General features: G+C 44.9%; 1 protein-coding gene across 3 annotated transcripts in view; it reads right to left on the reverse strand.

The window, feature by feature from the left end:
* Positions 1-25475, reverse strand: part of MMEL1 (membrane metalloendopeptidase like 1) — a 362546-nt gene that overhangs the window by 57923 nt on the left and 279148 nt on the right. For all 3 annotated transcript variants that reach the window (XR_013263284.1, XM_077458217.1, XM_077458215.1), the window contains exons 13-15: positions 23361-23489; positions 14950-15048; positions 9168-9251 (exon numbers count right to left, since the gene is read on the reverse strand). Coding sequence is in view for 2 of the 3 variants with exons in the window: in XM_077458217.1 (XP_077314343.1) it covers positions 9168-9251; positions 14950-15048; positions 23361-23489 (312 nt within the window). In the remaining variant the exon portion in view is untranslated. The remainder of the gene's footprint in view (positions 1-9167; positions 9252-14949; positions 15049-23360; positions 23490-25475) is intronic.

The raw sequence follows: 25475 nt of genomic DNA on the forward strand, positions 1-25475 counted from the left end.
TCCTCACCGTAATTGCGGGCCGTTGGCGAACATAGAGTTCCCGGGACCCGCACGCCATGGGCGCATGCCCGAAAAAGCAGAAAATTCAAAGGAACGTACAGGTACGCCCCGTTTGCCTGCCTATGCCATTCTGCCGATGTACATCTGTGTGTGGCAGTTGGCAAGCTGTTAAAGATGCTTTGTCTCCAATATTGCTTGACCATCACTCCACTGTTTATCCATACCTAAGTAACCACCACACAAACTGGAGTTTAACTGCCTCACGCCCGCCGTATACACAAATGACAGCGGGCAAGATGCTCGGTTTTTCTGGGATGATGTCATATGACGTTGCCCCAGTTGCGGGCGCGCAAGTGTGGCAGACCCAAGCGAGCTGTGTCGCTGGGACACAGCATGCCTCCCCATCTTAGTAAAGAGCCGACGACACGGCTCTTTACCCATGTGATCAGCTGTGTCCAATCACAGCCGGTCACATGTAAACAAGGAAATGCTGGTTATCGGCTTTCCTCGCCTCACGCTGACAGAGTGTGAGGAGAGGAGAGCCGATCAGCGGCATTTTCTCATAGGGGAGACCTGTACAGATAATCAGTGCCCCGATGATCAGGGCAGCCCCAACAGTGCCCAGCAGTGATTCCAGTCTGTGTCCATCAATGAGGCCAATCTGTGCCCATCAGTAAGGCAAGTCAGTGCTGCCTTTCAGTGCCTGCTCATCAGTGCCGCCCATCCGTTGCCATCAGTGGCGCCCAACAGTGCTGCCTATCATTGCCCATAAGAGCCACCTATCAATGCCAATCAGTGCCACCAATTAGTGCCCATCAGTACTGCCTATCAGTGCCCAAAAAAAAAAACAGCTGTGTTTAAATACCACCAAAGGAAAGCTATTTGTGGGAAAAAAATTATAAAAATGTCATATGGGTACGGTGTTGCATGACCGCGCAATTGTCATTCAAAGTGTGAAGTATTGAAGAGTTTTAATGGACATAGCAGCCCTTTATTAACAAATTGTATACATAACATTATCATTTGATACAGTATGAATGGAGGCACAAAGTCTTTGTAGGCATCTTTTCTTAACAAAGTACTCATGTGAAACCAAAAAGGAGACCTCCAACTGAAAAAAAAAATACTATACAGAGGCAATAACACCAGTAATCGAAGATATGACCCTGAACGCCCCACAGTTCACTGTTACTAAACCATACAAAATAAGGGATGTTGTACCGACAATGGGTCCCTACCACTCTATATCTTGCCCATAATGACCACCTTCAAAGATCTTGTACCCCATCAGTTGCTATGACATATCCACACAAAACAAATACAGTATCTCGCAAAAGTGAGTACACCCCTCACATTTTTTGTAAATATTTTCTTCTATCTTTTCATGTGACAACACTGAAGAAATGACACTTGTCTACAATGTAAAGTAGTGAGTGTACAGCTTGTATAACAGTGTAAATTTGCCGTCCCCTCAAAAGAACTCAACACACAGCCATTCATGTCTAAACCACTGGCAACAAAAGTGAGTACACCCCTAAGTGAAAATGTCCAAATTGGGCCCAAAGTGTCAATATTTTGTGTGGCCACCATTATTTTCCAGCACTGCCTTAACCCTCTTGGGCATGGAGTTCACCAGAGCTTCACAGGTTACCACTGGAGTCCTCTTCCCCTCCTCCATGATGACATCACAGAGCTGGTGGATGTTGGAGACCTTGCGCTCCTCCACCTTGAGGATGTCCCACAGATGCTCAATAGGGTTTAGCAGGGGTGGCTCTAAGCTTTGTGAGGCCTTATGCCTTGTACACACGGTTTGACTTTCCGACAGAAAATGTGCAATGGGATCGTGTTGTCGGAAAATCCGATCGTGTGTGGGCTCCATCGGAAATTTCCGACACACAAAGTTTGAGAGCTGGAACAAAATACGATAGTTTAAATTCCGATCGTGCGTAGACAATTCCGACAGACAAAGTGCCATGTATGCTCAGAATAAATGACGAGACGAAAGCTAATGGCTACCGGCCTCTTTTATAGTTCCGACGTACGTGGTTTACGTCACCTCGTTCTGAGCGGTCGGATTTTCCCGACAACTTTGTGCGACCGTGTGTATGCAAGACAAGTTTGGGCAAAAATCCGGCAGAAAAAAAAATCAGACGGATTTTGTCATCGGAATGTCCAACCGTGTGTACAGGGCATAAGGCAAACCTTAGACATGAGGCCCTATTCACCCCCCCCTCCCCCCCACCATAATGGGAAACATAATTCAAGCCATAAAAATTACCTGTATAAATTGCATATTTAAAGACTGAGCCTTAAATCCTATGAACTATGAATTTACAGAAGTTTCTCTAACCAATTCTTCTTTAATCAAATATATATATATATATATATATATATATATATATATATATATATATATTTGACCTCCAGGTCTTCAGGAAAAAACTCAAGACCTTCCTCTTCTAGAAGCTGGACAATAAAGCTCCGCACAGCGTCTTGAGGCAATTCAGTTCGCTTTGTGCACTATACAATTTTCATATTATATTATATTAATATATATATATATATATATATATATATATATATATATATATATATATATATTACACGCACACAAATATAGATAACATTTGTGCAGCCGCTACTATCAATATGTTTAAGGTATAACAAGAGTGAAAACCATATTTCTCCATTTACATGGAGGTCAGGTTAATATAACCAAACACAGAGATTCCCCCTTACATCAGAGTGTGCAGAATTCCCCCTAATGCCGCGTACACACGACCAGACTTTTCGACATCAAAGGTCCGACGGAACGATTCCGGCGGACCATTCGATCGTGTGTGGGCTGCAGCGGACTTTTGATTTGCAAAAATCCATCAGACTTTAGAAATGGAACATGTTTCAAATTTTTCCGCCGGACCCAGTTCCTACTGAGAAATCCGCTCGTGTGTATGCTAGTCCGACGGACAAAAACCGACGCGAGGGCAGCTATTGGCTACTGACTATGAACTTCCTTATTCTAGTCCGGTCATACGTCATCATGTTTGAATCCGCCGGACTTTGGTGTGATTGTGTGTGGCCAAGTCCCTTCATTCGGAAAGTCCGTCAGAACTCTGTCAGAACTCTGCCGAAAGTTTGTCGGACCTAGTCCCTCGAAAAGTCCGGTCGTGTGTACACGGCATTACAGTGCAAGGGGAACTTTGAGGTAAGGGGGAATGTTGCAGACTTTGGTGTAAGGGGGAACTCTGATGTAAGGGGGGGGGGGGGCTCTGGTGACAAGATCACCTTATATTAAAGTCCACTACGTTCCCCTGTACATCAGAGTAAATCCTTTACAACCAATTTTTGCTACAGGTAAGCCTAATTAGGCTTACCTGTAGCTACCCCGGGATATCTCCTAAACATGCACGGTTTAGGAGATATCCCCTGTATTTGCATGTGCCGAGCCAACATCATCGGCACATGCGCACTGAAGCAACGGTTTCGATCTCAGGTAAGTAATTCATAATGAGCTAGTATGCTATGCATACTAGCTCATTATGCCTTTGTCTTGCTGGGTTTACAGGGGTTTACAACCACTTTAAGAAAACAAAAAAGGTGTCCAGGGGAGGGACAGCGGGAGAAAACTGTCCAATGCTGGCATTCTACCGTTGAATGCTCTGGCAAGATCCTCCCTCCTCTCCTCAGACCAAGGACCACCCCTTTCCAGTCTCCAGTCTCCCACCTTTACAATCAGGTAATTCCCATTTTATATTCATAAACATACCCTCTGGTACCCTGCCCATCTGCACCTCTTCTGAAAGCCCCAGTCATGTTGGCTCAGGCCTAATTACGCGTACACACGACCTGACTTTTCGAGGGACTAGGTCCGACGGACTTTCGGCGGAGTTCTGACAGAGTTCTGACGGACTTTCCAAATGAACGGACTTGGCCACACACAATCACACCAAAGTCCGACGGATTCGAACGTGATGACGTACGACTGGACTCGAATAAGGAAGTTCATAGCCAGTAGCCAATAGCTGCCCTAGCGCCAGTTTTTGTCCGTCGGACTAGCACACACACGAACGGATTTCTCAGTAGGAACTGGGTCCGGCGGAGTTCCGGCGGAAAAATTTGAAACATGTTCCATTTCTAAAGTCTGACGGATTTTTGCAAATCAAAAGTCCGCTGCAGCCCACACACGATCGGATGGTCCGCCGGAATCATTCCGTCGGACCTTTGATGTCGAAAAGTCCGGTCGTGTGTACGAGGCATAATACTTGACCCTTAAGACTAATGCCCCATACACACGGTCAGACATTCCGACCACAAAATCCGCAATTGCATACACGCGGACGGACAAAGTTGTCGGAAAACCGATTGTTCGGAACGTGATGGCGTTCGATCGTTACAACGGGACTACGTTGAGGCTAGTAGCCAATAGCTTTGGTCTTGTAATTTGATCTGAGCATGCGTGGCACTTTGATCGGAATTCTCTACAAACGATCGGAAAAAGCCTGATCTGATTTTTTTTTGTCGAAAATTTGAGATCCTGCTCTCAAATTGTTTCCATCAGAAGACCGATAGAGCCCAGACACGATTGGATTTTCCAACAATATAATCCGATCTGACCTTTTCCGTCGGAATTTCAGACCGTGTGTACGGGGAATAAGAGCCCCATTGAAATCTCACACTATTTGATCTCTTTATAGTCATGCTGCCATTGGCAGCGCCCTGCAATAGAATTACTTGGCCGACGGAGGCTGCAGTACTGGAACAAAAAGGTAGGTTCTTTTAAATTGCAGAGAGCCGCAATGAGCATTTCAGGTGTGTGAGTCAGTTCAGATACCATTAACCACTTTCAGACCGGACCATTTTGCTGGCTTAAGGCCAGACCACTTTTTGCGATTCGCCACTGCGTCGCTTTAACTGACAATTGCACGGTCATGCGACATGGCAAAATTGACGTCCTTTTTTCCCTACAAATAGAGCTTTCTTTTGGTGGTATTTGATCACCCCTGCGGTTTTTATTTTTTGCGCTATAAACAAAAATAGAGCGACAATTTTGAAAAAAATGCATTATTTTTTACTTTTTTGCTATAATAAATATCCCCCAAAAATATATAAAAAAAAATGTTTTTTCCTCAGTTTAGGCCGATACATATTCTTCTAGATATTTTTGGTTAAAAAATTTTGCAATAAGCGATTATTGATTGGTTTGCGCAAAAGTTATAGCGTTTACAAAATAGGGAATAGTTTTATGGTATTTTTATTAATAATTTTTTTTTTACTAGTAATGGCGGCGATCAGTGATTTTTATTGTGACTGCGACATTGTGGGGGACACATCGGACATTTTTGACACATTTTTGGGACCATTTTCATTTATACAGCAATCACTGCTATACAAATGCAGTGATTCCTGTGTAAATGACACTGGCAGTGAAGGGGTTAATCAAGGGGTGGCAGTGTAGGGGTTAAGTGTTCCTAGGGGCATGTTACTAACTGTTGGGGGCTGGGCTTTCTTTTAGTGAACACTGATCTCTGCTCCAATCACATGGAGCAGAGATCAGCATCACTTGTTGCTAGGCAGAACGGGGAGATGCTATTAACAACGGCATCTCCTCGTTCAGCCGCCCCATGAGACGATTGCGGGTATTCCCATGGCGATCGAGTCCGCGGGACCCGCGACCGGACTCACGGGGGTCCCGACCAGCACGTGAGCGCGCCGCCGCGGGGGCGCACGCGATGGCAGGGCGGCATTTATAAATGGACGTACCTGTATGCCAATATGCCTGCCCGTGCCATTCTGCCGATGTACATCGGCATGCGCTGGTCGGGAAGTGGTTAAAACAATTAGAATGTCCAATTATTTTTACTAGCTCAGTGGCGGGATTTGTGCAGAAGAATCCAGAAAATCGACAACAAAAAGAAAATCCACCGCTCCAGGCTGATCCACCAAGAAACTGGCCACTCCAAACAAGCAGGTGCAGGCTAATTGCACTAGCCAAATGAAGAAACCGAAAAAACTCTGGATAGCCGCCCTCCGGATCAGGTAAAATAGGTTGTGCCTTTATTGTTTCCACAAAAAAAAAACCTTCACATCATACGAATTACAGCAGCAGAGGGAATGTAGAACAGGGAATGCCGACACGTTTCACGCTGAAATTAGCACTTACTCATAGCTCATAGAGTTTTTTCGGTTTCTTCAGTGGCGGGATTGGTTGAAGAAGGTTAAAGAGTGGGTGCTACTTTCTTTACACTGCCACCCTGGACATAGGCTCATGCATGACTTATACATAAAAGGATAACTACACTTTTGTGAAAAAACATATAGAAAAAGAAAATATATATATACTCGTGGCATATACAATTGCTACACAAAACGTATGCCCCGTACACATGAGCGGATTTTCCATCAGAAAAATCTTGGATGGTTTTTCCGACGGAATTCCGCTCAAGCTTGCCTTGCATACACACGGGTCACACAAAAGTTCTCTGAAATTTCGACCGTCAAGAACGCGGTGACGTACAACACTACGACGAGCCGAGAAAATGAAGTTCAATGCTTCCGAGCATGCGTCCAATTGTTTCCGAGCATGCGTAGGAATTTTGCGTGTTGGAATTGCTACAGGCGATCGGAATTTCCGATTGGAACTTTTTCCAACCGAAAAATTGAGAACCTGCTCTCAATCTTTTGCTGGCGGACATTCGGCAAAAGTCCGATGGAGCCTACACACGGTCACATTTTCCAACCAAAAAGCTCTCATTGGTCTTCTGCTGGCCGAATTTCCGATCGTGTGTATGGGGCATTACTCATATTTAATGTTATTAAAAATGACCGTTTGTTTTTGACCTGCAGCCACTGTCATTTCCAATATGGCAACCTGGAGGTGTTTTGTACACCAAAGCTTTATGGATTGCCACCAGAAATATAAATTCCTGCTTGTGCGATTGGCTCACTGATTTTCCCAGAAATCTACACTAAGATAGAAGTCAGATTGTAGGCATTCCGTGCATTAGGAATTATAGTTTAATCAGATACTCCCAATGGTTTGTTGCTTCTAAAGAGATGCAGATATTGCAACTTTCAAAACCGTGAGAGTGCCCCGGGGGATAATAATGAACCAGACCCTCCCATTCATAATCAGTATCCAAAGGACATGGTGAAACAAACAGCTATTTCTTCAGAGCAGGAAAAAGGTAGGAATCTGCAACAATATTTGTTAAAATCCCTGCAATGTACATAGATCACCGAGAGGGGATTTTTTTTTTCAACAAAAGTCCTGGATAAAATACTTCTATGCCACCACTAGTAGAACCCCTGCAGGAGGTTCACTTACTCTGAGGGCTTGTGATTTATAGGGGGGGGGAGGGGGGCTACTGTAGCGCCATCTACACTTGAGCTAAGGATCTTCTGGGTTCCCTTTGCACATATAGGACTAGCATACAAAATTTCCTAAAACAAAATAGGAAAAAGTGAGACAATGGGGAGGGGTGGGAAAACTCAATTACATGGCACCTGCACAGATGCCACTTATTTATGGACCCTGGAGAACTGGTCTGTTCCATCATTCTGTGCCAATGTTCTGTGCCAAGATACCATGTAATGACCAATGACCTGGGACATTAGTATGGATTTAGGATGTTTTATCTCTTAATCTGTGAACAAAATATATTCTAAATATATATACTCGGGCATCATTAAGGACCTCGAGGTCCTTAAAGATGCCCTGTGGGAGGGCGAAACGCGTTGAAGTTTTTTCCGGGTTCCGAGTCCAACAGACGTCACTTCTGGTTATCGGTGGAACGCATGCTAACAGCGACGTTTCCTATTGCCATCTCCTGACCCTTTTATGCCTGTTTTTAATCTGCATTATGTAAGTATCCATTTTTACTCGCGCAATAAAAAGATTGCCAAACGGTACCTCTCTATAGTTCCCTCCTTTTATTTCATTTTGGGTACTAATGTCTATGGATGATTATCATGAGCATGTGAGAGCTGCCTGGTGAATTGATGTAAAGCTGCCATCCCTGGTCGCCATTTTAGGCCTGAAACGAACCCCAGACTGAAAAGCTAAGAGTCCATTCCATCCGGTGAGTGGGAGGGACACAGGAGGGGGTGTTGCGCACCTCAAATTTTTTGGGGCACTTTATGGATTGGAGCACACTGTTCACTTTTATATGGACGTTCACTCACTAATGAATTGTATTATATGATTATCTTAGTCATTGTTTATCATTGCGAGCTCTGAAATTTTATATATATATATATATATATATTTTTTTTTTTTTTTTTCATTTTTATCTCTTAAACAGCCTGTGTACTGGATAGAAACAATTCACACTGATAAATTATGTCATTTTTAATGCAGGATGGCTGGGATGTATAATCCAATTCTAATATGATCATATCTGTCCACCTACATATCCCACCTCCTTCTGTCCTTCCCTGGATCCATCACAGAATCATCATGAAGCATGACCATCTCAATCATATCTCAACTAAACTCACCCCGTGTTATTTTACAAATCCGAAGTTAATTGGAAATGTAGCATCATTGCCAGTTTTCTGCAAGCCTTTAATCCGCTGCTCTTTGCGTCCCACACTCAACAGAATCCATTGGATCCTGGGCAGGGGCGGACTGACAACTCATAGGGCCCCCGGGCAATGGGAGATTATGGGGCCACACAGTATACACACACGCACACACACACACACACACAATAACACAGTATACACATACATGTACACACAGTATACACAGACATGTTTCCATTGGCTGAGAAGGTACCGGAGAGGTGGGGCAGCTATAATCTTGGGATTTTTAGACCAAAAGGATGTTGGTAAGGGACATTTCAGAGAGAGATGTAAAAAAAAACACACATTTTTACATACTGTCCCTGGTTTTACTGAGACTGGCAACCCTGATGGGGCCCCCTAGTGGCTCGGGGGCCCTCGGGCAGTGCCCAAGTGGCCCAATGGTCAGTCCGCCCCTGATCCTGGGTGTAGTGTCCGTGTTTGTGCATGTGCCGAACAATAAAGTTAATCTTACCCTTTAGAAGTTGTTTGTGGCTCCAGGACTTTTCTAAAAAAAGAATTGTTAGAACTTGGACGTAGACCTTTGTTCTACCAGCTTTTGTACCCAACTCGTTATGTCCAGATCAGCCCACTAAAGTACTTACTGTCGCTGTCTCCTGGTCTAGTTTGTCATTCTGGTCTTCCAAAATATAGTCTGGATATCCAATTTGCTCTTTGATCGATAAAGCCTAAGAGACATGTAACAATTCTTCAGCAAAGTATAACTACAAACAAGTAAATCGTATAAAGCTCATTCAATTTTTAATTACGGACTCAGCGTAATTTGTGCATGGGAGCTTTACTTGTCGGGTCAACATCAACATCAGTTGTACTTTTGGGTTGTGATGACTTATATGTATAAGAACAGATAACAGTAAATGATCTTGGTCTGTTTCATATTATTCACTAAATATCATCAAAGATCAGCATTCCTCAAGACGCTTGATTATGCTAAGAATGTAAACCACCACAGGACTGGCTATTTTCCTTTTTTTGTTGATACTGTAGTTTTACTAATACCCCTCCCCCATTGCCTGACCCACCAATTAGATTGATCCTACTTTATACCCCCGTCCTCCCTTTTTTTTTTTTTTTTAACATAATAGCCAACCACTACTCCCAAGCCTATCTACTTTTCTGCCTAAATAAGACCAAAACACTCTACCAAAAACCATCTAGCACATGTCTTGGCGGCTTGCCTAGTGCTTCTTATGCCCCGTATACACGATCAGACTATCTGGCGGACTTGGTCCGCCAGACAATCTGAACGTGTGTGTGCTCCGGTGGACTTTTTTTCCCCCAAAAGTCCGGCGGACTTAGAAAGAAGTTTTGACTCAAAATTGTCCACCGGACTCGGCAGTCCAGCAGACAATCCGGCCGTCTGTGTGCTAGTCCGCCGGACTTTTGAAATGAACGGACTTGCCCGCACACGGAGAAAAGTCCTTTCATTTTGAACGAGGCTCCAGGTAGACGGGACTAGCACAGGAGGTCAATGTCGTTGCCTCCTTTAGCGAGATTGACACATGGCTAGCCCCATCGCCTGGTATGGACTTAAAGGAGAAGCCCTACGCCGAAAAAACAGCATGGGGTCCCCCTAAGGTCCATTACAGACCCTTATCCGAGCACACAGCCCAGCCAGTCAGGAAAGAGGGTGGGACCAGCGAGCGCCCCCCCCTCCTGAGCCGTACCACGCTGCGTGCCCTCAACTTATTAAAGGGGGCTCCTGGATTCCGATAAACCCCCCGCCTGCAGACCCCGACAACCAACGGCCAGGGTTGTTGGGAAGAGGCCCTTGTCCTCATCAACATGGGGACAAGGTGCTTTGGGGTGGGGAGGCCCCTTCCCCAAAGCACCCCCCCATGTTGAGGGCACGCGGCCTGATACGGCTCCGGGGGGGGGGGAGGCGCTCGCTCGTCCCCACCCCCTTTCCTGACCGGCCAGGCTGCGTGCTCGGATAAGGGTCTGATATGGACCTTGGGGGAACCCTCACGCAGTTTTTTCGGCGTAGGGCTTCCCCTTTAAGTGAACCAGGTGACGGGGCCGGCGAGGTGTCAATCTCGCCGCCTAAGGTGGCGACATTGACTTCCTTTGCTAGTCCTGTCTATCTGGAGCCGCATTCAAAATGAACGGACTTTCCTCCGTGTGTGGGCAAGTCCATTCATTTCAAAAGTCCGGCCGTAGTCCGGCGGTTTGTCCGCCGCACCTAGTCCGCCGGAAAAGTCCGGTCGTGTGTGGGCAGGTCCGCTCGTTCGGAAAGTCCGGCAGTTTGTCTGTCAGACTAAGTCCGCCGGATAGTCTGATCGTGTGTACGGGGCATAAGAACATGCTGCCTTAGCTAGACCCACAATATTTATGCTGCTGGTTCTGCTCAAAATGAGAGTTTTTACTATAAAGCATAACCTGTGACATTGCTACAATGTGAACAATAAATTATTGACCGATATCCTTTTGTCATTTTTCAAAATAACACCAAAGAATGCCTAAAAAGTGTAGTGTCACAAGAAGATGGAAGTCTAAAAGAGTAAAATGTCAGTTGCTCATAAAGGTGGATAGTTACTACAATAGACACACAAGTAACTACACTGTGGGTATCTATGACAGTGCCTTCTATAACAACCTTTCTGCCTCTGCACAGTACCTTCAAACAGGGCCGTTTTTAAGGCAGGGCAAACGGGGAAGCTGCCCTGGGCCCTGTCATTGTTGTGGGGCCCAAAGCAGCTGCCTCATACTTGCCAACTATCCTGATTTAAATTCTCTCGTCCCTTGAGATTTTGTTCCTGTGCTGTGTCCCAATATGAATGAATGAATGAATGAAATACTTATATAGCGCACAATGCGAACTGAATCGCCTCTAGGCGCTGTGGTGAGCTTTGATCATCTGCTAAAAGAGGAAGGTCTTGAGTTTTTTCCTAAAAGCCAGGTGATTTTCTTCCAGGCAATATCTGAGTGTGAAGTGCTGCTACTAATGCTCTGCCCTATTGTTGTGTATAGACGACTCACCTACAGACTGTGTTTACATGTAAATTACCGGCATTCACATGTACATAGCGGCGGCATTCATATGTAAATAGCGGCGGCCGGTGGACTTGATATGTATATCATGCCCCTGAGATCATATCCTCATATCCACATATCTCTAGCAACCAATCAACAAGCAGAAATCATGTGCTGTAACCGCTAGTGACTAATCAGTGAGCTGTAATGTGTGCTGTAACCTCTAGCAACCAGTCAGTGAGCGGTAATCATACACTGTAACCTAAGCAAACAATCGCAATAGCTGCCTGATTTGATTCATAAAACTGATTTTGAGTCTAGCTGCTATGTATTGTATGTCTCAAAGCAGGTGGAGAGCAAAACTGCATGGGGGGGGGGGCAAGAAAAATTTTCCCCCAGGGTCCAATCAGTATTAAAGATGGCCCTGCTTTCAAATAGGGGCTCAAACCATACACCAGCCCTCTGGAACTGTAAAACACTCAACAGGCTCTCTTTGTGAATAAAAATGGAAAGTTTTCAACACTTTCCGGAGAACCTCTTTAAGGTGGGATAAAGGCTAGGATAGTTGTATTAGTCAAACCTTTCCATTGTCATTGATTTCCAAATATGTTGCTTATTGGGCCCTTCACAATCAATAACTCTCAGGCTGTGTGCTCTTCTCATGTGCTATCATGGATGGATTAAAAGATAAATCAAGCCAAAAGTTATATTTTAGTTATAGGAGTAGCTTGGTGGACTGATTCATCTCCTGGCTTCTAACAGGTCTTGGATACTCCAAGAACAAGATCTCATTGCCATAATTTCTCCGCACCCGGGAGTTTTGTGTGTCACTGCCATATTTTTGTTCCAGTTCTGCCTGTTACATTCTACATAATTTAAATTAATTATAAAATCCAACAGGAAGAGTGGGAACCCCTCAAAATGTGCACAGCAGGTTTCAGACCCAGGAATGTAGCACAGAATCACAGAGATCTCACCAAGACGATGGAGTAGATGTCCTCGGACATAAAATGTCCGAGGACATCTACCAAGCATCTAGAAAAAAAAATAAAAATAACGTATCGTATGGGTAACTAACTGCAGCATCTTAAAAAAATAAAAATAAATTAAGTTTGGGTGGACAGACTTGTAACCAAGTCATTTTTATGTAATTGGTTAGCTACTGGCCGCCAGAAGCCCATTTTCATGGGTGAAAGATTCCTGTTAAATAGTAATACTAATAATTATAAATACCAGTTCCTGAAACAAGCCTAATGCCCCGTACACACGGTCGGATTTTCCGACGGAAAATGTGTGATTGGATCATTTTGTCGGAAAATCCGACCGTGTGTGGGCTCTATCGGACTTCTTCCTTCTGATTTTCCAACGCACAAAGTTTGAGAGCAGGATCTAAAATTTTCCCACAACAAAATCCGATCGCATAAATTCTGATTGTGTGTAGACAATTCCGACGGACAAAGTGCCACAAATGCTCAGAATAAACTAAGAGACGAAAGCTATTGGCTACTGACCCGTTTATAGTCCCGACGTACGTGTTTGACGTCACCTACTTCAGAACGATCGGAAATTCCGACAACTTTGTGCGACCGTATATATGCAAGATAAGTTTGGGTCAAAATCCGTTGGAAAAAAATCAGACAGATTTTGTGGTCGGAATGCCCGACCGTGTGTACAGGGAATTACTGTGCAGCCTGGTGGAGAATGCCCCAAGACACTTGAGAAGATTGATTACTTTTATTTTTGTGGCAGCAAAAATCTCTATAGCCAGGTCCTGGAGGTCAGCTACCATACCTTTTGGCCTACTCAAGGCTAAGCTGTCTTGGACCATGGCAAATGAGCGTCTTTCAGCCATATTGAATGATAAAATCAAATCCTTTGACAAATCCTGGGACCCCTGGATTAAATATCTGACTGGTGACTCCCGGGCTGCTATTATTTAGGTTGCACCCCTGGAATAGAAGGTTGGCACATGGTACTTAGTACTTCTTAGGCCGCGTACACACGGGCGGACTGTATGGCCTACTTAGTCCGTCGAAACACATTTCAGCGGACAGTCCGCTCGTGTGTGGGTTTCAGCGGACTTTTTCAGCGTGCAGTCTGGCGTACTAAGTATTTCGGAATTTCCGTAATTCTGTCCGTCATACTTTGGTTTCAGCGGACAATCCGCTCGTAAGTAGGCTAGTTCGACGGACTAAGAATGGCGCAAGAAAGGTTGCATTGCTGTGTATTGGACTTCCTATTTCTAGTCCCGTCGTACGTGCTGTACACGTCATCGCGCAAGCTTTCGTCGGACTGTTTGGCATCCGTGTGTGGTCAAGTCCGTTCATTCGAAAGTATGACGGACTGTCCGTCGGATTGTATGATGGACTAAGTAGGCCATACAGTCCGCCCGTGTGTATGCGGCCTTACTTTTCTGTTTCTTCTTGTTCTTTACTATCTTGACCCTGTGTATCGTAGGCGAGCTGTAAAGTTTGACCAGTACCTTGCCTTATTAAATTTGAAGGATTATTACACAAAAGATTCTGGAATCTTGGTCATTTTTCGACAATAGTTGGAAGAGTTTATATTATTTTTGTATTTATTTGCATTTCTGAACATGGGCCTTAGAAGCATTTTATATTCTGAGTCCACGGGGATATGATTTCTCAGATCTTGTATCAAATTGACGCTCTGTTGTTCAATTCTGTAAATGTACTATATGTCAAGAGCGTATAACACTTCTGTTCCTCATTCCAGAATCCTGGTTTAGACTGTGGCATTCTCCTTGTCTGTCTGCCCACCTGCAAGGCGATTGATGCGTCCAGTCTCTGTGTGGGGACCAAACCTGATTTAAACCAGTCCAGCCTGCATTCTCATGCTTGTGATATTGCGTTTGTAAGACATTCTCCAAGCTCCCTGTTTGTCTGCCCTGTTTTGATTCCCTTATTGACGACCTCAGATTGGATATTGGCTACTCTCTGAACTCTGCCTGCCTTTTGACTACGGATCTGCCCCTGACTATTCTGAATCTTGCCTGCCTTGTACCTGGACTGTCATTGAACCACTCTACCTGTCTGCCAACTGCAAGTACCTGTTTGCTTTGCTCAGTTCATGCACGCCCTGGCGTGGTAACCAGGCACTATAGCATTGTATACAAGTCCTGGGGGCAACCTAGTACAAGTAGCCCCTGCTTGCCTTATGGGAAAGGGGGCTGCTATAGATAAAAAACACAAAAGCTAGCTATAGTGTCTGACTATCTGCGTTAGGGGTAAGCGTAAAACTATATACGTATGTGGAGGATTTGTGGCCTTGTACCCATGATGGTTTACTGTACGACGTTGTTTGTATGTTCTTTCTTTTGAAATTCTTAATAAAAAGTTTTAGAAATGGAAAAAAAATACCAGTTTTACTAACCTTTTCTCTGGCTTTTTCTTTTGATGTATCGTCCATCCACTGCAATTCATCCAGGGTCTCAATAAAGGCTTCCCGAACTTTATTAATAAGGTCACTAATCTAAGAAAGTTGGAACAAGTAGAAAAGAAAAAGACCACTTTTCTATGGAGACCATCATACACGAAAATGAAATACAGCTTTTAGGTGAAGGTCTGAAAAAGTTACAGGAGTAATATATACATTTATACAAATATCCATATCTTACATAATCACTTTATTGAAAAACAAAAAGTCTAAGTAAACATTCGTTTATAGAAGGTTCACACAGGGGCGACTCAGATCCGACTTCAAGTCGCCCCAAGTCAACTCAGGTCGCACAACATGTAGAAATCAATGTAAGTGAATGAGAGCTGTCTTAATGCACGCTACTGAAGTCGCTCCGACTTCAGAAAAGGTTCCTGTACTACTTCAATCCGACTTGTAGGCGACTGGTACCCATTGATTTCAATGGAGGTCGCCTCCAAGTCAGATCTCCGTCTATACAGAGGCGACTCTCAGAGAATTATCAGCTCTCAAAAGGAGTTCCCCCCTGAGAGCTCATTCTCTGATTGGCCACGGCAAGTCGCCTGGCCGTGTCCAAGTCACGTCCAAGTCGCGTCCAAGTCGCATCCAAGTCGCCTCCGAAAGTCGAACCGAGCCTAAGGCTCGGTTCACACCAGACGCGGCACGACTTGCCGCGCCGCGACCTGACAAGTCGCCCCCGTTCTGTACTACGGAACCGTTCTAGTAGGAGCGACTTCAGTCGCTCCGACTTAGAAAAAAGGTTCCTGTACTACTTTTGCTGCGACCTCGGACGACTTGCATTGACTTCTATACAGAAGTCATTTTGCAAGTCGCGGCTGAGGTCGCGGCAGGTCGCGGCGCGGCAAGTCGTGCCGCGTCTGGTGTGAACCGAGCCTTACCGGTTCACACTGCGGGCGATGCGAGGCGACACGACTTGCCTCGCCGCGATCTGACAAGTCGCCCCCGTTCTGTACAATGGAACCGTTCTGAGAGGAGCGACTCGAGTCGCTCCGACTCAGAAAAAAGGTTCCTGTACTACTTTTGGGCGACCTCGGGGCGACTTGCATTGACTTCTATACAGAAGTCATTTGCAAATCGCCGCTGAGGTCGCGGCAGGTCGCGGCGAGGCAAGTCGGTGTCGCCTCGCATCGCCCGCAGTGTGAACCGGCCCTTATCAGCTCTCAAAAGGAGTTCCCCCCTGAGAGCTCATTCTCTGATTGGCCATGGCAAGTCGCCTGGCCTGGAGTAGTGTTGTAAGTCGCGTCCAAGTCGCGTCCAAGTCACGTCAAGTCACGTCAAGTCACCTGAAGTCACGTCAGGTCAAGTCACGTCAAGTCACGTCCAAGTTGCCTGCAAAAGTCGTGTGAACCGAGCCTTATGACTTGAGTGGAGTTCCTGTGCAAAGCTTTTAGAATTTTGAAGTGGGGAAGAGTTGGAACCAGGACAAGAAGTGATCAGAGCTCTCAGACACAGACAACAATAAAAACCTAATAGAGATTCTCTTTCCAGTCCAAAAAAAAAGTTGTATTGCTATCTGTGTACCCATTGCAAAGAATTGTATTTAATGTTGGTATTGGTGACCACCTACCATAAGGGTAGCAATGAAAAGGTGAAAGAAGCTCAAACCCTTCTCCACTCTATCCAAGACTAAATACAAATACTGTGGCTGGATTTTCACTCCAATGGGCTGTCTCTGTATAAAAGGCAAATCAGTAAACATGCAACCAAGGCTAATAGGTCGTTCCTGAGAGGAAGTCAGCAAAGTGAACAAAAATTGCTCACTGAACAGTTAGGAGAATAACAGCAAGACTGCCTCCTGCCTGCTCTTCTGACTGAAAACAGTGATGACTTGGTGCACCAGCTACTCCAATCCAGACATATCCATTTGCAACATCTGTGCCACTGCTGCTCCTCCTGCCATCTTTATGGGTTACTAGTGAGCATACAGCTCACACTCCCCTTGAGTCATATCCTGTTAACCAGGGTTTCTCAACTAAGGGTTCCTCCTGAGGTTTCTAGGGGTTCCTTGAGCAATGAACAATTTATGCCTCTCGAATACATTCCCACTGACCCCGTTGATCCATTTAGCTATCTGTAAGGGTGTATTTCTTCCCAATGACCACAAGTGTAAGGAACATTCAGACACAAACAACAATAAAAACCTAATAGATATTCTCTTTCCAGTCTCTAAAAAAAGTTGTATTGCTATCAGTGTACCCATTGGAAAATATTCTATTTAATGTTGGTATTGGTGACCGCCTACCATAAGGGCTGCAATAAACAGGTGAAAGAAGCTCAAATCTTTTTCCACTCTATCCAAAACCCAATAGAAATTATGTGACTGGAGCTTCACTTCAATGAACTGTCTCTGTATAAAGGACAGATCGGTAGACATGCAACTAAGCCCTTGTACACACGGTCGGACATTCCGACAACCAAATTTTGTCCGAAACTGGTGTTGCATACACACGGTCGGACAAAGTTGTCGGAAAATCCGATCGTTCCTAAAGTGATGACGTAATTTAGTTACGACAGGACTACGTTCAGGCTAGTAGCCAATAGATTTGGTCTAGGAATATGATCTGAGCATGCGTGGCACTTTGTCCGAACAGAATTCTCTACAAACGATCGGACTTTTGATTATGTTGTCGGAAAATTTTATAGCCCAGCTCTAAAACTTTGTCGGTCAGATATTCCGACGGAAACAGTCCGATGAAGCCCACACACGGTCGGATTATCCGACAACGCGGTCCAATCGGATGTTTTCCGTCGGAATGTCCGACCGTGTGTACAAGGGCTTAGACGAACACAAATTGCTCACTGATTGGTTAAGAGAATAACAGCAAGAGTGCCTCCTGTCTGCTCTTCTGACTGAAAACAGTGTACACGAATAAATACGCCAAATCTATCAGAACTGTTTCATGCATCAGGGTGATGACATGGTGCACCAACTACTCCTATCCAGGCATATCCTACAGTGCATGATGATATATGATTATCCAAAGAAGAACATGAAGGCCTTGCAGAGTCTGTCATTTTGCAACAGCTGTGCCCCTGCCCCTACTCCTTCCGGCTTAATGGGTTACTAGTGAGCATACAGCCTCCACCCACCTTGAGCCATATCCTCTAAACCAGGGTTCCTCCAGAGTTTGCTAGGTTCCTTGAGTAAATGAGCAATTTCTACCTCTAAGATAAGTTCCCATTTAATCCATTTAGCTATCTGTAAGGAGGTAATTCTTCCTGTAGCGACGACACTTTGGAAAAGGTGTCTGCCATGTACAAATTTAGTTTCTTCCTCAGAACAGTAAAGGGGTTCTGACGGCCGATTATGTAGGTTTAACTTTGGCATCAGTTTGGCTGGGCTGTGTTAGAGTTCTGCCTGGTCATGTGTACAGTTAGATGCACATGACAAGCCCAGAACCAGGCCTGGTTGGACACTTTAGGTATCAGCCTTCCCCGGAGCCAATCAGTGGGTGCGTCTGGCCCCACTGAGGAGTCTGGGGAAGGGTACTTAAGATGTTGAAGTCACGTGTTCAAGTTTAGTTTGTGAGGCCATAGTTTCCCTGTTCCTGGAGCTGGACCGGGGTAGCCCCGCGAGGGGTCCCGGTCACTGGAGCGTGTGTTGCCCCGCAATATGGTTGGTTTGACTAGCCCCATTAGACCCGCATGGTCCGCGGTAAGGATCCATCTGTTCCCGAGTCCGGCTGCTCCGAGGCGCAGTAACTGAGGGAGGATTCAAGGCGTCCGGGTGTGCTTTTCAACTTGGAGGGGCATTGCAGCTCGTGTAAGCGACCGGGGGAGGACTCTTCGGAGGAGGGCCAACAAGCTGGCATCCCAAGAAGTGCCTGGTTGCTGGGTTGTCAAGGACACTAACGAATCCACGCTTTTCCAGTACTGCCAAGTAGACAGAGAACGTTCCAGGTACTCAGGAAAGGGTTCCTGTTCATTTTCGGTTGAAAGTTTTATTCAAGGTCAAAGACTTTGTAAATTCTGGATCAAAGTGCTGACTGACATAATCTCTGGCTAGAGATTTGTTCAGCCTTGGAGCGCCCAGCTGCGAGTGGCTACTCTCTGGGTGGTATTAGAGACTTTCTGATGATTAGCAGTTCAAGGTGCCTGAGTTTCTTCACCCTTGCCCTCTGTTCCCATACGAGACTGTGTTTGTTGGATGTTACCTCTGCAAATAAAAACCTTTCTAAAGGACTTTTATGGTGTCAGCATCCAAAGATGTTGGGTACTAACCCTGGGAACCCCTAGACATGGAAGAACCAGCCAAGCGGAGGTAACCCCAAAGGTCAAGGCCGTCCTATCGAGGGTTATGGCCGCTACATTCATAATGGCCACAAGAGTGGCAAGGCATTCTTCCCAATGACTATCACACTAATGTATCATGAGTTGTAGATATAGTGATTTTTAGCAGGGGTTGCCTGAGATTGGAAAGTTATTTCAAGGGTTCCTCTGTGTTGAAAAGGTTGAGAAAGGCTGACTTAAACCCTTGTAAGTATTCTCACTTACACCTATCTACTTACAGAGCAGCCACTCCCAATGCAAGTCTAAAGTTGGCCATACACTGTTAAAATTCCAGTTGAGAATGTATCAATTTTATGAACGTTCATTTGATTTTCTAATGGCTAGAGGGGTTAAATCGACATTCGTTTTCAACCTCAGTGGAGAAATGGCACTTTTTCTTGAACAAACTAATTTTTAACAGCGTAGGTCATTTCCATTCGGGAAAGTCCATTAATTCCAATATCGAATGTCAACAGCACACGGAATTTTGAAGTGCTTTTCATGCATGGAATGAACTGAGAATGATTGATTTCTGAAATGATTTCTGAAATCAGGTTGGCTTAGCATATTCTCTAGGCTTTAACCATTGAGAACTGCATGGTTCACTTTTCCCCTAATAGACTTTAATAGTACCGAGGCACCCTCACCTGGTTACTTTTTGCCTTTCTTTGTTGTTACTGGTTATACCAGCCTTTCTCAACCTTTTCAACACAGAGGAACCCTTGAAATAGTTTTCCGGTCTCCGGGGAACCCCTGCTAAAAATTGGAAATCTACAACTCATGATACATTAGTGTGATGGTCATTGGGAAGAATGGTCCTTACACTTGTGGTCATCGGGAAGAATGGTCCTTACACTTGTGGTCATTGGGAAGAATGGTCCTTACACTTGTGGTCATTGGGAAGAATAGTCCTTACACTTGTGGTCATTGGGAAGAACGGTCCTTACACTTGTGGTCATTGGGAAGAATGGTCCTTACACTTGTGGTCATTGGGAAGAACGGTCCTCACACTTGTGGTCATTGGGAAGAATGGTCCTTACACTTGTGGTCATTGGGAAGAATGGTCCTTACACTTGTGGTCATTGGGAAGAATGGTCCTTACACTTGTGGTCATTGGGAAGAACGGTCCTCACACTTGTGGTCATTGGGAAGAATGGTCCTTACACTTGTGGTCATTGGGAAGAACGGTCCTCACACTTGTGGTCATTGGGAAGAATGGTCCTTACACTTGTGGGTCATTGGGAAGAATTACCTCCTTACAGATAGCTAAAAAGATCAATGGTGTCGGTGGGAACTTATCCGAGAGGCAGAAATTGCCCAATGCTGAAGGAATCCCTAGCAACCTCTGGAGGAACCCTGATTGAGAATCACTGGGTTATACCATATAAGAGGCCTATTAGTCTGGGGTATATACACTATATTGTCAAAAGTATTGCGACACCTGCCTTTACACACACATTAACTTCAAAGTGTTACTAAACCCAGTAACATAAAAAATTGTTCATCTGTCCCCACAGTGCCCGCAGGTTATGAATCTTGTTTTTACATTAAAATACTGCCACTATATACCTTTTTGGCTGATATGCATACCTTGGTCACATGAGAAACTGCAGGAACCACCCGAGTGTTGAGTGTTCAGGTAGGAGGAGATTTCCGCTATAGCCTGTGTCCTCATGCTGTTATGGGAGGTGGCTCATCCATCAATCAAGATGTGACATTCCCACCCACTGTGTTCTTTTTTTTAGTTACTGGGCATGGAGGAGGAGCAGGGGGGGGGACTGGGCTGTCATTTATGATCTGTATACACACCCAAATGTGTGATGTCGATATCATGTGACCTGAAAAGCTCAGCTCAAGACAGGAAATGTTCTCTCCAGCAATAGAGACCAAACTGAGCATGTGCAGCAGTACTACCCCCACTGTGTCTTATCTGACCTTGCCAGGAGAGACCCTGCAGGAGGGGGAGGATCTGTCCATAATGGATCAAAGAGCCTTTTTACACAATGCAGAGGATTAACCCCTTAAGTTCCACAGTGAGTATAACAAGCATGCTATTCTACACATACAGACAGATTTTACTGTTGTGGGTATAGTAACACTTTAATGGCATCCCAGAGTTTAGCCTGTAGGGTTCAATATTGAGTTGGCCCACCCTTTGCAGCTATAACAGCTTCAACTCTTCTGGGAAGGCCGTCCACAAGGTTTAGGAGATGTGTCTATGGGAATGTTGGACCATTCTTCCAGAAGCGCATTTGTGAGGTCAGGTACTGATGTTGGACAAGAAGGCCTGGTTCATGCACTGGCCCAAATCATTTGGTGGAGGGGGGATTATGGTGGGGGGGTTGTTTTTCAGGGGTTTGGTTTGGCCCCTTAGTTCCAGTGAAGGGAACTCTTAAGGCATCAGCATACCAAGACATTTTGGACAATTTTATTCTCTCAACTTTGTGGGAACAGTTTGGGGATGGCCCCTTCCTGTTCCAACATGACTGAGCACCAGTGCACAAAGCAAGGTCCATAAAGACATGGATGAGCGAGTCTGGGGTGGAGGAACTTGACTGGTCTGCACCTCAATTCCGATAGAACACCTTTGGGATGAATTAGAGCTGAGACTGCAAGAAGGTCTTTCTTGTCCAACATCAATGCCTGACCTCACAAATGCGCTTCTGGAAGAATGGTCAGACATTCCCCATAGACACACTCCTAAACCTTGTGTACAGCCTTGCCAGAAGAGTTGAAGATGTTATAGCTGCAAAGGGTTGGACCAACTCAATATTGAACCCTACGGACTAAGCCCTTGTACACACGGTCGGAGATTTCGACAACCAAATCTGTCGGATTTTCTCCGTCGGATCTTGTCCGAAACTGTTGCATACACACGGTCGGACTAAGTTGTCGAAAAATACGATCTTTCAGAACGTGATGACGTAATTTCGTTATGATGGAACTACATTCAGGCTAGTAGCCAATAGCTTTGATGTAGGAATTTGATCTGAGCATGCGTGGCACTTGGTCCGATCAAAATTCTCTACACATGATCGGAGTATGTCCGACCGGCCCAGTTGGTCGGGAAATATTTCCAACATGTTGGAAAATTGGGTCTGACGGATATTCCGACGCAATCAGTCCGATGCATACCACACACAGTCGGATTATCCGACGACACGGTCCGATAGGAAACATTCCGACGGATTCTCCGACCGTGTGTACAAGGGCTAAGACTGGGATGTCATTAAAGTTCATGTGTGTGTAAAGGCATACACATACACGTCCCAATACTTTTGACAATATAGTGTATGTTGTCATGCTCAGCCACTGGCCGTGGCGTCTGTTCACTTGTTTTGCGAGTTTTTCTTTATTCAGTTAAAATATTGTGAAAGAAAACTGCAAGTGTTGGGGTAAAAAATTGTAACAACTGGCGGAGTTTTATTTTATTCTACTTAATGTGTAAAACTGAAAAAACTTTAAGGGTTTAATACTACTTTAATGATGCAATAATGAAGACAGAGCTGGATTTATTTATGATTTATTTATGTCTTTTTATAGTTTCTTGAGCGCAGCATTCATCCACAAATCCCTCTGGCATGTAAAACATCTACATTAAATCCTTTCAGTAACATATTTAGCCGTTCGCCTGGTGTTCAGACGTAGCTTACAATTTTTGCTTGAACATAGCAGGCAATAAAATAAAAATAAAAATGCCAAAATCTGTACATTACATAGTAGGTGAGGTTGAAAAAAGACACAAGTCCATCAAGTCCAACCTATATGTGTGTGATTATATGTCAGTATTACATTGTATATCCCTGTATGTTGCGGCTGTACAAAGAAGCCAAGGCAAGGGGCGGCACATGTTGAGGGCGTTCTCTGTTATCTGCCATATTCTGGACAACATTGGCCGCACCTGGAACATCTCATACCAGGAAGCACTCCATAGAACATGCCCGGGAGATCGGACTGCTAATATGTTTCTAATAAAGCTGGGAATGCTTGACAATACCGCAACTTATTTATGATGTGGTAATATTTTTGGAGCAGGCCATTTATAGATGGATAGGTCGATATCTGGAAAGGTTACATACCATCCTTTTGCTCTCACCGGCAAATGTTTCCTTGACGTACATGGCGCCGACCGCATTCTCCATGTTGCTGTTGACGTAGCTGACGCACTCCCTCCAGCGAGCTTCCTCTAATGTGGTTCCGTAGAGAGCCTGCCGATATAAACACAATGCTTTATTATTTGCTCGGTAAACTTGTGTAGGAAGATTCCAACATCCTACCGACCCAAGTTATGGAAGCTGAACTCTTGGCAAACAGTTACATTCACAGCTGAAGTACATAAATGGGGACAGGTATCCCTGGTAAAAGGGTTTGTATTTCTATCCATCCAGTTCTAAGATTTACACAGCTCTGCCACAGAACCAAACCATGTCTGGCGCGGGAAGGAAACGAATTGTTCTCTGCTGCCGTTCAGTAACACTCACAAGTCTCGTCCCTTCCTCAGACTGTAAAATGGAGAAGCAGCACACTGAGGAGCTTATCTCATTCACTCTGCTCTCTCCTCCTATCAGCACTTTCCTTGTTAGTGCATGTGCACTGCAGCACAACTGATTGGCTACTTTTGTCGCTTTTCTCTCTTCAAGTCTGAGCTTTGCTGCACAGGGACAGGCTGTTACTAGGTCACAGGGGCGGACTGAACATTAGGCCACTCGGGCACTGCCCGAGGGCCCCATGCCACTAGGGGGCCCCATCAAGGTTGCCAGCCTCAGTAAAACCAGGGTCAGTATGTAAAAACTTTTTTTTACATCTGCCTCTGAAATATCCCTTACCAACATCCTTTTGGTCTAAAAATCCAGAGATTATAGCTGCCCCACCTCTCCAGTACCTTCTCAGCCAATAGAAACATGTCTGTGTATACTGTGTGATTGTATACTGTGTGTGTGTATACTGCGTGGCCCCATAACCTCTGATTGCCTGAGGGCCCCATAATCTTCTATTGCCCGGGGGCCCCATGAGTTGTCAGTCCACCCCTGCTAGGTCAATTCCAGTGATGCTTGCTATTCCATATTTTCATCACTATATGTTATGTAAAGGTTTAATCGTTTTTTGATAGTGGTTAAGGCAACCATTCTCAACCATAGTTCTCTGAGACCCTAGGGTTCTTACAGAGGTTGTTAGGCCATGCTTTAGCATTTTTACACTAGCAGCCCAGTGCCGGGATCCTTTCATGCTCCTGTTGCATCTCCTTCCACTACTTACATCCTCTCCTCCATTCTGGATAATGGACGCTGCAAGAAGAGGCAAACAAGTCAAAGTGACTGGTGGACTTCACAGGGTGCCTCACATGCTGGAGACCTTATATACTACCTAAACAACACTGATAATTACTTGTGATTGTCTTCTGTGGCTAGGCATGGCTATTTCATAAAGATTTGCAGTCTCTCTATCTTAGAGAGTGTAAAGCAAGCCATAAGAATGGGCTTTCTTGAGCCTAAGACAGACCCTCTCAACCAAGGTTCCATGGAAACCCAAAGGTTGCAAAGGGGTCCTTGAGCAATGAACAGTTTTTGCCTCTCAGATGAGTAACCACTGACACCAATGATTATTTTAGCTATCTGAAAAGGGCACATTCTTCCCAATTACCAGCAATGTAAGAGGCATTCTTCTCAAAGACCACCAATGTAAGAAGCATTCTTCCCACTGACCCCCAATGTAAGAAGCATTCTTCCCATCGACCACCAATGTAAGGAACATTCTTCCCACTGACCACCAATGTAAGGAGCATTCTTCTCACTGACCACCAATGTAAGAAGCATTCTTCTCATCGACCACCAATGCAAGGAAAATTCTTCCCATTGACCACCAATGCAAGGAAAATTCTTCCCATTGACCACCAATGAAAGGGGATTTCTTCCCATTGACACCAGTGTAAAGAGATTTCTTCCCATTGACCACCAATGTAAGGAGCATCCCTCCCAAAGACCATCAATGTAAAGAGCATCCTTCCCATTGACCACAAATGTAAGAAGCATCCTTCCCACTGGCCACCAATGCAAGAAGCATTCTTCCCACTGACCACGAATGTAAGAAGCATCCTACCCAAAGACCATCAATGTAAGGAGCATTCTTCCCATTGACCACCATCAATGTAAGGAGCATTCTTCCCACTGGCCACCAATGCAAGAAGCATTCTTCCC

Source organism: Lithobates pipiens, unplaced genomic scaffold (assembly GCF_037356315.1).
Source record: "Lithobates pipiens isolate NorthernLeopardFrog02 unplaced genomic scaffold, aLitPip1_a1.2 Scaffold_27, whole genome shotgun sequence".
Classification (NCBI taxonomy): Eukaryota; Metazoa; Chordata; class Amphibia; order Anura; family Ranidae; genus Lithobates; species Lithobates pipiens.